This window comes from Fusarium oxysporum, chromosome X (genome assembly GCF_013085055.1).
Source record: "Fusarium oxysporum Fo47 chromosome X, complete sequence".
Lineage (NCBI taxonomy): Eukaryota > Fungi > Ascomycota > Sordariomycetes > Hypocreales > Nectriaceae > Fusarium > Fusarium oxysporum.
Window position 1 is genome coordinate 2,076,491 of NC_072849.1, and position 12,068 is coordinate 2,088,558.

The 12,068-nt window shown below is 48.2% G+C and overlaps 4 protein-coding genes across 4 annotated transcripts; 1 reads left to right on the forward strand and 3 right to left on the reverse strand.

The window, feature by feature from the left end:
- Positions 1-1,238: 1,238 nt before the first annotated feature.
- FOBCDRAFT_285683 (uncharacterized protein) lies at positions 1,239-2,393 on the reverse strand (the record flags this gene model as incomplete). The annotated part of the gene is made up of 3 exons (XM_031191755.3): positions 1,239-1,680; positions 1,737-1,967; positions 2,031-2,393. 3 exons carry the CDS (start codon positions 2,391-2,393, stop codon positions 1,390-1,392), a joined length of 885 nt encoding a protein of 294 aa, XP_031032986.2. The 3' UTR covers positions 1,239-1,389.
- Positions 2,394-4,611: 2,218 nt separating this feature from the next.
- FOBCDRAFT_232893 (uncharacterized protein) lies at positions 4,612-5,578 on the reverse strand. The gene is made up of 2 exons (XM_031191756.3): positions 5,256-5,578; positions 4,612-5,211 (listed from the first exon to the last, which is right to left on the reverse strand). The coding sequence occupies exons 1-2, from the start codon at positions 5,493-5,495 to the stop codon at positions 4,900-4,902; spliced, it is 552 nt and encodes a 183-aa protein (XP_031032987.2). The 5' UTR covers positions 5,496-5,578; the 3' UTR covers positions 4,612-4,899.
- A 1,241-nt stretch (positions 5,579-6,819) lies between these two features.
- FOBCDRAFT_253689 (uncharacterized protein) lies at positions 6,820-9,674 on the forward strand (the record flags this gene model as incomplete). The annotated part of the gene is made up of 7 exons (XM_031191757.3): positions 6,820-6,993; positions 7,059-7,273; positions 7,332-7,398; positions 7,464-7,821; positions 7,883-7,951; positions 8,126-8,317; positions 9,230-9,674. Exons 1-7 carry the CDS (start codon positions 6,918-6,920, stop codon positions 9,672-9,674), a joined length of 1,422 nt encoding a protein of 473 aa, XP_031032988.2. The 5' UTR covers positions 6,820-6,917.
- Positions 9,675-9,877: 203 nt separating this feature from the next.
- FOBCDRAFT_232895 (Alpha/Beta hydrolase protein) lies at positions 9,878-10,979 on the reverse strand. The gene has a single exon (XM_054707200.2). It carries the CDS (start codon positions 10,817-10,819, stop codon positions 9,974-9,976), a length of 846 nt encoding a protein of 281 aa, XP_054563175.1. The 5' UTR covers positions 10,820-10,979; the 3' UTR covers positions 9,878-9,973.
- Positions 10,980-12,068: the final 1,089 nt, after the last annotated feature.

Genomic DNA, 12,068 nt, shown 5'->3' on the forward strand with positions numbered 1-12,068 from the left:
GAAGTTCGATTATGTGCTCGATTCATCTCACAACAGGTCTTGGCAGGAAACTGAACCCATTCGAGTAAGACCTGTCAGTGAAATATCACCCTCGGCCCGTATGTCCCTATCAAAGTGAGGCTTCTGGCTCTCTGCCGATTGGCGGCCCCGACACATCGCCACCCGTCTCAGATCCATACCCAGCGATCTCTTTAGATATGATATGCCGAGAGATTGCGGCACTTCGCATTCCCCATGTCACTGACGTACATGTGTGCAGGTCTCCATGCTGACGTCACGGTTTGCGGCATCCTCAGAGAACTCTATGCCGCAGCCCTATAGGGCAGACTCGCCATCTTCTCTGAGCTCTTAGTAAACAGCGATAGCATATCGAAATGATCATTCTTGCCATTGACAAGCCGCGTAGATACTTTTTGAAGCGTAGACACAAGATATTAAGCGAAGTCAGCACTTACGATGTATTTGTGCTCGTAAGATCTTTCCAGCCGGATTTCCCCCGCGCTTCACCATAGCATAAACCCGCGCATTTCTCCCTCCCCAACTCGTGATATCCCAGAAAGGACATTATGATCGGTTCTATACGAAAAATTATAACCAGCGGACCTGGACCTGATCTAGTTCCTGAAGAGTGCAACAGTCGACGCTAAGCAACTTTTGTTATCCAAGAATGTCGAAGACAGCGATTCTCTTGAGTAATCATCTCTGCTGTACCACTGTACTGAGGTTGTAAGTCGTAATATTTGAAGATGTCACGCTAGTGGCAGCTCAGTGATAGTGACACAGTCTGAGGATAAACCTTGTTACCAAGAGGCAAATGCTGTGAAAAATATCCAGAAGAGAAGTACTTGCGATCGCTAACCCACTGATCGAAGAAAGAGTATGAACGAACTCCGCAGGTAAGGATATTTGAAGAGTCTCTTTTGCGGAGAGCCCATCCAGACTTCATATAATCTGGAAAAGAGGGGATCGTGGTGGTCATATTCGATCTAAAGGAGCAGGTGCCACAGGAGCAGGCTGGTAGTAAGGTTGCTGCGGACAAATAGGATCGTAAGAAAAGCCTCTCCAGCGATCCTAGCCCCCAGTAGGACTGTCGTAGTGTCTATAACTGAGGCTGCAAACGCCGTGATCGAGCCAGAACAACTTACCCCTCTGGGCATCTGAGTTAATGCCCTTCTGAAACTAAAGTATCGTCGACTTCATGATCACTGAAAGCATTAAAGCAACACTCAAAGTCATCAGGTAGAGTTAAAGAGTGGCTAAATTCGACTATCCTAGCTATAAGTGTGATGCCATCGTCACAGATCTAGTATGTGCTTTCCCTCGGTTACTACAAGTGCAATACCCAGCATCAGCGTCATGCCTCAGCCCGACCCCCATAGAGATCGTCACTTAGGCTTCGGTGACGTTGGGTCGAGTGCCCCACTCATCAGTAACACCCACAACATTGTAGGAAACATCCGCAAACTCGTCCGCGCCGTCCCGCTGATAGTAAACCTTGATCTGGAAGCTCTTCTTGTCCCCAGCCGACTGGAAAACGTTGGCAGCCAAACCGCTGACTTCACAAATAGTGAAGTCCTTGTCATTGAAATCCAGTCCATCGTTCCAATCTTCGTCTTTGTCACCAACACGGATGATCTCACGGAGGAAGAGGCTGTCTCTGTCGACATAATAGACTCGGACCTTTTTGGTTGCAGGGTCAGTAAAGAAGTATATATAGGCAACGACGCGGCTTTTACCTGAGCTCTGCCGCCGCAAGACTCTGGGTGAGTAAACGCAACAGCCGAGATAATGGGCAGCTTTGGGTTGACCTTGATTGACTTTCCCTTAATCTTGAGCGTGTTCATGTCATACTTCTTCCTGGGAATTCTTTCACTGGGAGTGCGACTCTCATAGAAGATGATCTCGAAGTTTTTGTTAACTTGAAACAGAATGGTGTTGCCGTCGTTCTGCGCAACAGCGACCATGTTCTAATGATCAGGTCGTCAGTATATAGCTCTCAGATAAGTCATGAGGGAAGTGGTAGAGGCTACCTGAACGTGAGACATATTGGCTGAGGAATGGTCCGAACGGAAGTATTGAGAGATTGGTTGTTGTGTGAAAGGGTTCTTTGGATGCTTGAGATGATCTTGTGCTGAATGATAGAGGTCTTGGACGGGGTCAGTGAGCTTCTTTATAGTTTTTTCGACCTCCTCCTTGACCTTCTCCTTGACCCTCCCCTTGGCATCGTCCTTTTTCTCCTTAGCCTCGAGTGGTATACCTCGCTGGCCGTGAATGGTGAGTCTGATCACGACGATGACTAGGATCAAGCAACTAGTGCAAAGTATACACACTAGGACGAGGCAGATGAACAGAAGAGGCAGGATGAGGTCAGGTTCTAGGCTCGGAACTTGCATTGTAGCTTCGGTTTGTTGATCCAGCTGATGAAAAAGTAACATTTACTGTGGGAATGAGCACTATTGGCTATGAACGAGGTCTTGGTGTGTTCTTAGCCTCAGCTCAAATCATCTCCGGATACCTTGTTGAGCTATAACATGTGGTAGACTTACTGATGAGAATTCTTGAATGGGTAAGTGGAGAGCTTCGTGTAGACGTTGGTGTGGACATAGGACGAATAGGATCGTGAAAGAGGGGCATAATATCCAGACTCGGCGCATGCGTGTTCGTCCAATGTTCTCTACAAGCTGGACTATTAGCTAGCGACGCAAGCTTTCTACTAAACTCCTTAAGTAACAACTAACTGTGTTAAGAAGAAGAGTGTCTCAAGCGGCTAGTGACTTGGTTCACCAACCCGTATGCATATCGAAGCTGCCAAATCAAGCGGCAAGCCAGAGAGTTGGATTGGATTTCAGCTGGTCACTAGCCAAAAACTATCTATACAACGAACTTTGGATTGACAGAAGCTTCCATGGTGGTGACGACTACCACGCGTTGCAAAATGTTAAACTTTGACCCTGAAAATCCCCTGCAACATCTTAAAATCCGGCACTCCACTTCAAGTTACCGAATAGAGACCAGCGTTGAGCCCAATCACTTGGAAAGGCGGATTGAGAAAGGGCAAGCTACTTACCGGAGCAATATCCGTAGCACAAGAAACGAAGTTCTGTGTGGGCAATATTTTGTCTTCCGAGCAGGAGAGACCTGCAGACTTCCACTCAAAGGCAAAGCACTGTTAATTTCACCTTCACGTGTCCCATAGGAACATCGGCTTCCTCCCGCTCGGGAAGTGGGTGTAGACCCGAAGCTACAAGCCATGACCCCTCCACCGCTCGTTCGTTCTCTTCAAGCAGAGAAAGGGCCTAGCGGGCATTTCGGGAACAGCTACTAGGGGAGGCTATTTGATCCCGCGGAAACCACCCGCGTTTAGTGGCCTTAGTTCCGATTCTAATCAGTCCAGACTGTACAAAGTTCGATGGTGATGTTGAGTTGTCTTGGCTGTCTTTTGTTCGGCGAATGATATTGCCAAAGACTCACACATACTGAGAGCTGATGACTTAACTACCGCCGAGCAGTGTCTCTCTTTTCATTTCCTATTGTGATGCCTCAAACGCCCGTACACGAAAGCCGTTTCTTTGGGGCTGCTAATGCCGTTGTGGCTTCACGATTAGAGTATGACGATCGGCACTGTACCGATGGTCCGTCAATCTCTTACTGAGGCGTAGTTAAGTTCAAAGTCCACCCTTCACAACGGCATCGGAGATTCGGCGAGATGCGCTGCTGCAGCCCGTCAGGTGGACACGCTAATGAATGGCATGGCGTGATCTTTGCGAACCAAAAGGTCTAAGGGCCTGGACAGCATGCATTTCGTGAACCTATATCACGTCCTGGGCTTCCAACAAGGTGAAAAAAGGCTGGCTGATGCTCCCAAACTTCTCTAGAAGGTTTCAAATTACGAGTTCGTGGCAGGACAGGAACGGTCCGAGCGGTACAGGGATCCCAACGGTCTAAACCTGGGGAACCAATGTCAAAGCTTCATTCTCCCATGAGAAGGTTTATACTAGCGGCCGCTCTGCCGCCGATGCCGGATTCGCGGGGTCATGATGGGTGTGACGGGTCGTAAACTATTGACGAATTATGGCAAATAGTTGGGTGATAAGGATGCAGGTTTATTGTGGCTGGAACCTGGGGGGGACTGTCTGTCGGGGAATATGAGGCTGGCTGAGATGGCGCATCTAAACTCTCTTTGCGCGCCTCAACGCTGAACTAATGAAGATGCTGCATATCCCGAAGAATATCGCTACGAGCTCCAAAAGAACTTCAGGCAGCCCCTAAAGGCATAGCTCGTAGAATACTTATCAATGACAAAGTTTGGCTACGGAAAGTGGCGTGCTGAGCAGTTACCGATGCGCGTCGAGACCCTGCAGCTTTCGGAAACTAAAGAGAGCGACAGGCGTTTGCAACTGCGGCCTACACGAACTAGACTGAGCTGGTATTGTTCAACTACTGGGCTACAGCATCCGACAACAGTGAAAAGACAAATCTCTGCGCAGCTTATCTTTTTGGGGATAGTTCTGCAGGCATTGGTTGTTAACTGAGCGCATGATCTACGATCTAGATTGGCCTGCTGGCTACGGTTATGGATTGATGAACCTTAGTACGAAATTATTGATTCTTCAGATTCTAGCTATGACCTACACGTGGCTGTCTAGTCAAGTCCATGGCTATGTAACTTGGTGTAAACACATGAGCTTGTTAATTCTAGCTATCGGTAGATCGGATCAGGGTCAACGCTCTAGACTTGCGCCTAAGCTTGTCCTCCGAGATTCATTTCATCAACAACTACTTGCGGAGACTTCAGTCCTTGCTAAGTCAAATTGACACTAACGCACAAGAATGGCATTCCACAACTCCAACGTATCACTAGCTCTAACCTCACACGCCAGTATCTCCCTCGCCAAAGCCCTACCAATCCGAGACTTTGTTACTGATAACCTTGCCCAGCCACTTCTTATGCCCATAGCTGTACTGATGCATAGTAATTTTGGGACGTCCATTTTCGCCCTTTCCTGAGGCAAAAACCTTAATATCGGTCTTGTCAGGCCAGGTATGAACGCAGGCGGTTAGCGAGGCATCCTTGTCAACGTAAGGCCTTCCCTCCTCCTTGTAGCCAAGAAGGCCATGCTCCCATCCAGTGCTAGAGCTGAAGGAGACCTCTTGGATATAGCCTTTGTTCTCACATTGCCCCTTTTCGGGAGCAATGCAGTAGATGCGGATCTAGAAGGTCAGAGTGCCTCATGAAGGCTGGTGTCAGAACTTACTTCTTGGCCGTTTCCTCCCTGCCAAGCCGCTGCGGCGATTTGCCTGCTGCCGCACTTGACCTTCAGGTCTCCGTCTGTGAGCTTGACGACGCGAGGGTCATAGTCATCGGTTTCCGGCCCAGGAGAAAGGAGGTAGCAGAGCTGGTGATTCGAGTTGACGAAGAACACGTAGGTCATGCCCTTCACATCAACCGCAGCAATGTCCCTGGGGAGCTCCTTGAATGCCTCTGCGGATGTCATGACTGGTAGAAACTGTGTCTCGCAAATCTCACTCGCTAGTAATTCTGGTGATGGCTGTAAATTGAATGCTATGCTATGAGAATAATCGTTTAATGGTTTCGAACGAGGCGAGTGCCTGCTTTTATAGACTCCAGAACCTCATAGCTACTTTGGAGTCCTCGAACATCTCTCGTGCATACATAGCCGTCACTCGCAGTGGCCCTTGACTGTGGCTATGGCCGTAGAAGAGAGGCAGCTCGGCTCAGGACAACTCAACATTGACTCAAGACCAGAGCAGTCAGACGATATGCCTTATTTCCGGCTGTGCGTTAGATCTGGTAGTTTGGAGGCTGGCTAAACTGTTTAACGAAACTCGCGCTCGGATGTTTGAACATGTATGTACATCCAGCCAGACACTAATCTCGCCATATCTAGGCAATTCAGGAACTACTGCACGTTGTTGTTTTGTGTATTTGTCTATGTGGCTGCTCTGCATGGCATCTGATGGTGTCTCTCGTGATACATTGAGACATACTGCACGTTAGAGAAGGCCTCAAATGTCTAACCTGGACCAATAAAGATGAGACAGACAGGTAACTCTCACGGCAAGTTCGCCTAACACGCCCAAGTTCAGTGATTCTGCTCAGCGATGTAATGGTGATCTCACTATCGCCCAAATTATGTCCCTCTGAGGCGTCGTGTAGCTGGATCAACACGCACTAGACCAGCCAGCTCGAGCTACCATGCGCAGCACATTGTGTACCAATTGTGTGTGTGCAGTAGATCATTGAGGCGCACCTACTTTCCAAAAATGAACATTCAGCTCTGAAATCGGATGAGGGGAAACGCCAATCGTGCCCGTTTTAGATCCATTCTGAACCGTTGTCCGTTGTGGCTTGGTCCCAATCAGTCTAGACTGTAGATAGCCGGCTTGCTACGCGTCATACCAGCCAGCCACCTCCAAGAAGTGGATTTTGGGGTAAATAGGCTGACTTCTTGCAGTGGACTGCAGCTGAAGATGCACTATCGCCTGCACTCCATCGCCAGTATCACAACCCTCACCTCACATAGTTCGATAATTGCTTTAGCGTTGAACCATCTAGGCCCTATGAAACTACGCAGCAGACGCCCCCAGGGTCCTCGGAGGAGACCCTACTCAGTAGATGGTTGGGAGTTAGTCAAACTCAATTCACTTGAGAGTAGCTGCAGGCCAGAAAGGGTCCATTGTTAGATCTAGACTACTTCGAATAGCTGGCTTGGACCCCTGGGTAAGCTCTCTAGCTCAGTAGAGCTATCGAGCTGCATTTATTTCGAAGCTGAGGTCGTTCTGATAATCCTGCCCTCCCCTCGTTCTTTTTAACCAGCTAAGTGAAGCTGCAATCGCAAGCTACCCTCTGTCTTCATTCTCTCTCACATCCTTTCACTGTAAATAAGCTGTTCACGATGTTTCCCCAATCTCTATCGCAAGCTGCCATCATGGCTACTCTTTGTTTCGCAGGCCTGGCGTCTGCCGTGAGAGGTAAGCTTTTCCTAGACGTGGCTCCAGACCGCAATCATACATGGGCCTTCAGTAACAAATTACAGAATCTGGCGATCCCAGTCCTGCTATCATCTCAGTGTCGACCTCGACCACGACCTTAAGGGCGGACGAAACCCAGACCGGTAACCCTGACGACAAGGTCATGGTACCTTGCGCTGGCCATATCACACAGTGTGGTGTTGAAGACAAAGCCAAAATTATTTACGTACCGAAATCAACCAGAACCATCACCAACAAGATTGTCACAACCTCGGTCGTGGTAGGTTTCAGTCGCAAAATCCTCATGCTCAAGACAGACATGCTGATACAGAGATCAGGTGCTTCCAACGTCAACAAGGGTCATTGAGAGCGTTACAGTTTCAACCGTCACCAACACAACTAAGGGTCAGTACATGCAAATCCAGATCCTACTATTCGGGCATAAGAAACTGATCTTTAATGACATTAAGGCCACTGTCGTGAGACTCACTATCTTCCCGGTGAACCCGTTGAAGTCACAGTCGATGTCCTAATTGTGACTACCGAGGAAATCCAACCCATCTCAAACACTACCACGTGGATCACCAGTGTGGTTACCGCCAGTGCCATCGAGCAATGTTTTCTTGAGAGATACACTATCCTCGGACGGGGTCCGGGAAGCCAGGGCAGCCCAGGTGCTTCAGCAGCAGCTGAGGCGGCATCTGCCCGCTCATCCGACAGTGTCAGCCCGGCCGCATCTACACCCGCAGCATCAGATGAAAGCCACTCAGACGATGATTCTGCCCAGCAGCGTTTGGGCACGGTTGATGATCTACCCGAGGTTATCGGGTCAGATGGAGAACCCTTGAGTTAAAGTGCCCAACCAAGGTATGACTTGACCTTCACACAGGACATGGGGTTCGATACTGTTTGACAAGGAGTCGGAGCTTGATTTCAAGCCTTTTGTGTCAATTGTTCTGTATATCTGTAATATGGAATTGCAATGAGATGTAATAATTGTTCAGAAATCCACTTTTGATTCCCTTGCATTGACAATGTAGGTTTATCCTCAGATTACTAGGTCAGCACTGCTTTCTAGCGTTATAAATATCTGGAATGCTTTAACTTCCAAATGCAATACATCAACTTATAGTAGTGATGTCAAAGTACCCCCTAAAGTGTTTATGAGGATGATCGCGTTTGTGGATGCACTCAATAGCCAGCTCGGTGCTTCTCTGAAGGCCTGGATTATGAGTATACTAGTGGTTTGCAATGATGCACTGTGCGCTTGTTCTTTTAACACGAATGGGCCTCATATTTCTCTTTACCTCCTTTTCCCATGTCGGTAAGTTTGTTCTTGGGTTAGGTAAATGGGACTTGGTGGGCTCGGCTTAGTAAACTATCATATTGTGACCACGGGAGAGAGGAAGGTGGTTCATGTAGTCTTAATATCTGACCACAAAGAGTAGTAGGTGGACTACACTAAGAAAGCACTCATCATTTTACCCATGCCATGAAAGCCCTTTCCTAGGCATTTTCCGGTATGTCATAGGACCGACTATGGCATATTGCAGTCCCAGACCTTTTGTGATAGCTATCTAAATATATCCTCGCGAGCTATAACTTGAGCTGCAAACTGATATCAATATCTAAATGTCTCCCATGGGATGAAAGAAGTGAAGGGAGAGCAGTGTCTATTAAACGCGATTCTTTTGATCACGAACATTTAAGATATATATGCAAGAACTCTGAGCTGTAGAAACATGGAGAGATCAACTATGTTCTCAGGTTGTAAGAGAATGGAACGGATTGTTTTGGAGTGAGTGCTCATCAATGCCAGAGAATAGGAGCCTGCCATCACAACTACTTTCGTCCATCTGCACAGACCCCTGAAATTGCCCTTCCTCCAATTTGACAAATTCCTGGCAGTGACCTGTCATCTGTTGTTCGGTAGCTACAACAAAGTAGTATATCCCCGCGCTATACGCTCCGACCTCCATGGTTGGCTGTGTGTTTGCGGGGACCCCACACATGAGCCAGGCTACATTTCTCGTATCAGTTTGAAACCTGGAGAAAGATAGAAGGCAGTGAGCTACTATCGGCAAAGGATGTTTTTTGCCGAGCAAGCCGTCCGAAGATGCTAGCATTGGTGAGCTCGCGACATTGTAGTTGAACGGTGGTGCACCTTAAATTCGACTGACACATCTCCAATCACAGGCTCTGGAAACACATACACAAACGAACTATATTTCATCAGCACGCGTCCCAACCAGAACGGTCAGCCTATCTGTGGCAGCCTCCCAGAAAACCCCTACGGAGACTACAAGATCCAGGCCACGTTGGGCAAATACGTCGCGTCCGCAGCCAACGGCGACCACCTCTCTGCGTCAGGCACCCCGGCCAATGACACTGATGCCTTCTCTAGTGCATATGTACCTAACGCTGGGACCCTGCAGCTCGCCAGGAGCAACCAATACGTGAAGGCGGATCAGTCCGGCGCCTCTGCGCCCTCTGCAACTCGTGCAACGGCTAGTACCTGGGAGCGGTTCATCACTCGTCAGAAAATTGGTGAGAGCCAGGGTGTTTATTCTATCAAAGCGGCTAGTAATGGGAAGTATGTGAGAGTTGGCGGTGATGGGGCGCTGGTCAATGTTGGTGCGGTTGAGAACGACGCCGCTGGGTTCCGTTTTGTCAAAGCCTGAGATGCCGCCAGAGAATTTCTTTGTGTTTTGGACTGCAAGGTATTTAGTACTTACAGCCGGCTTACTCTCTTTCTTACTCACTTGCTTACTTGGTTATTCCTCTTCCTCTCATGGGAAAAGATTTGTTTTCATCATTCACAAAGTGGAAAGAATACTGCCCTCTTTAGCCTATTCTCTTTGTACATCCTACGGCTTGGGTCTTCTTCTATAACCTTCTTCTCACACTATATGGATATTACATTTCTATTCAAACTCTTCGTTCAAACTCTCACAACAGTGGTATCTCAAATGTCTCTCTCTCACTTGACTGACTTCTTGAACAGCTTGGACAGACTTCCTCTCAGAGACATCTTCTTCGCTCCTCTCAACCTATCCCCAAAGCTCTTTTTGGCAACAGTTTCGTCCTCGCCTCTCGCCTGTACTTGTATCTCTTCCTCCCTAACCTCTCCTTCACCAGTCTGCAAATGCTCCATGACCCAACAAACAGCCTCCCTCACCGCTTCTGGTTTCTCAATAATCACGTCATGACTGACATCCGGGATATGTACATATCGATTATTCCTAGAAAGTTGCAACTGTGCTTTCTTCAGTCTCTCATCTTCTTTGTCTGTCGCGTCCAAAAGCTTCTTCTGCATCAGCAGGGTCGGGCTAGCGAGGTTCTGCTCTGCAGCGATAGCTTGATCATACTGTAGTTGTTTCCATTTCAGAGTGTTGCCACGAATGACAACAAGTGGTTTGTTCCCCAAGATCTTCTTATCGTATTGTCTTTGTTCGAGTCGGGCGTCTATCGTTGGCTCTGCACCCGTCTCGGCGAGGACTATTCCTGCGACTTGGTGCGGTCTCGCTTCGAGGAAGAGCCTTGCGAAGGTGCCGCCGTATGAATGCGCGATCAGCACATATTGCTTAGGCGTGTCCCTGCTGTCGAGAAAACCCAACAGTTCGGAAATAGCTACATCGGTTCTGACATATGGATCTTGTCTATCCCAGAGCAGAAGGTGGTACGCAGGTCGAAGCAGTTCTGCTAAAGCCCCCCAAGACTTGCAGGAGTCGCCTGAGCCGTGAAAGAAGATGATCAAAGGATATGAGCTGCCTGTGTTCCCGACTATCTCAAACTTTGTGATGGTATTTTGTGTCGCTTGTGCCATTTCTTTTGTTGTTTTCAGCACTTCATTGAAATGGCTGAGGCTTGACAATCGGTGAGAGTAAGCAGAGTGGGTCAATGCGACTCAACGGATTGTTGGGTTTCATTGCTGCCTGCGACATCACGAGATTGATAGCATATCTTCAATTCCAAAAAGCTGATGCCTGGAAACACAATCCATGAGCGGTGTCCAACTTATGAAGAAATGATCTCGGAATTTGCTTACTCCGGCACTCGTAATATGATTATATGGAGCAGGAGAGGAAGCTATGTCGAGCAATGAATAGTTCGCTCGAGAGCAGATAATCCAGTGATAGCCTTAGTACACTGAAGATATTTGAGAACTCACCATATAATTTCTAGCCCGCGACTCAAGAAAATAGCTTGCAGACATTTCAGGATGAGAAGTCCTTTTGCTGTTTCACGCATGATGTCACCTGCCGGGCCGTTGCACAAAGTGAGTAAGCTTGATTCAGGGTCGAACTCAACCGCCACCAACACATAGGTTCACAGAGGTTAAACCAACATCGTATAACACTAGTCACCATCAAATCAATCCATACAAAGCGTAAGCATATCCCGTTGTAAATGATCCAACAAGAACACAAGACCGACCGACAAGAGTTTGTTCCTTACCCTGCACCGCAAGCCCGCCTCTACCCGGCAATCCCGTAGCCGAGGCTTCCAATCGCCTTTCTCTTCTCACAAGCAGGAGTCATCCCATTATTACTCAATTGTGTTAGCGACAGGAACAAGGCAAAAGTTCCGCCGTGAAGCTATCCACAGTCGTGCTATTTCGATCATCAGATGAACTGCAGGGTTTGTCATGATTGACATAATTGACCGAGATGGCTACGACTTGGCGGAGATGCGATGCAGCTTAGTGAAAAAATAAGTCACCAATATCTCTCTGCAAGATCGAGGGCAGTGTAGATGGTAATTTTGGCTGTAATTCAGGCCAGCAAGGATTGTCGGGAATTTCCCCATGCGCTACTCACTTCCCCATGGGAATCATGGCTTGGTCCTGGGGATTAGCACTAAAAGAACATGGTATCCAGCAGCTAATTCGAGTGCCACCGAGTCACAGACCGAAGTCGGCCCAATGATTGGGAACAAGAGGGAGTGGTGATGCAATGGCTGCATGTACCCTCGGATGGCAAGGATGCGCCACTAACTGATCACACTCTGACACAAGGTGAGCGGTGTTAGCCTCGGATCATCATCGAAGAGTGGTACCTCTCACTTCTCGTCGC

What these genes read in the sequence shown, in the direction of transcription:
- FOBCDRAFT_232893 (XM_031191756.3), bottom strand. Translation starts at nt 5,495, where the DNA reads ATGACATCCGCAGAGGCATTCAAGGAGCTCCCCAGGGACATTGCTGCG. An exon ending in AGGGAGGAAACGGCCAAGAA is followed by an intron (nt 5,212 to 5,255) that starts GTAAGTTCTGAC and finishes CTGACCTTCTAG; the next exon opens with ATCCGCATCTACTGCATTGC.
- FOBCDRAFT_232895 (XM_054707200.2), bottom strand. Translation starts at nt 10,819, where the DNA reads ATGGCACAAGCGACACAAAATACCATCACAAAGTTTGAGATAGTCGGG.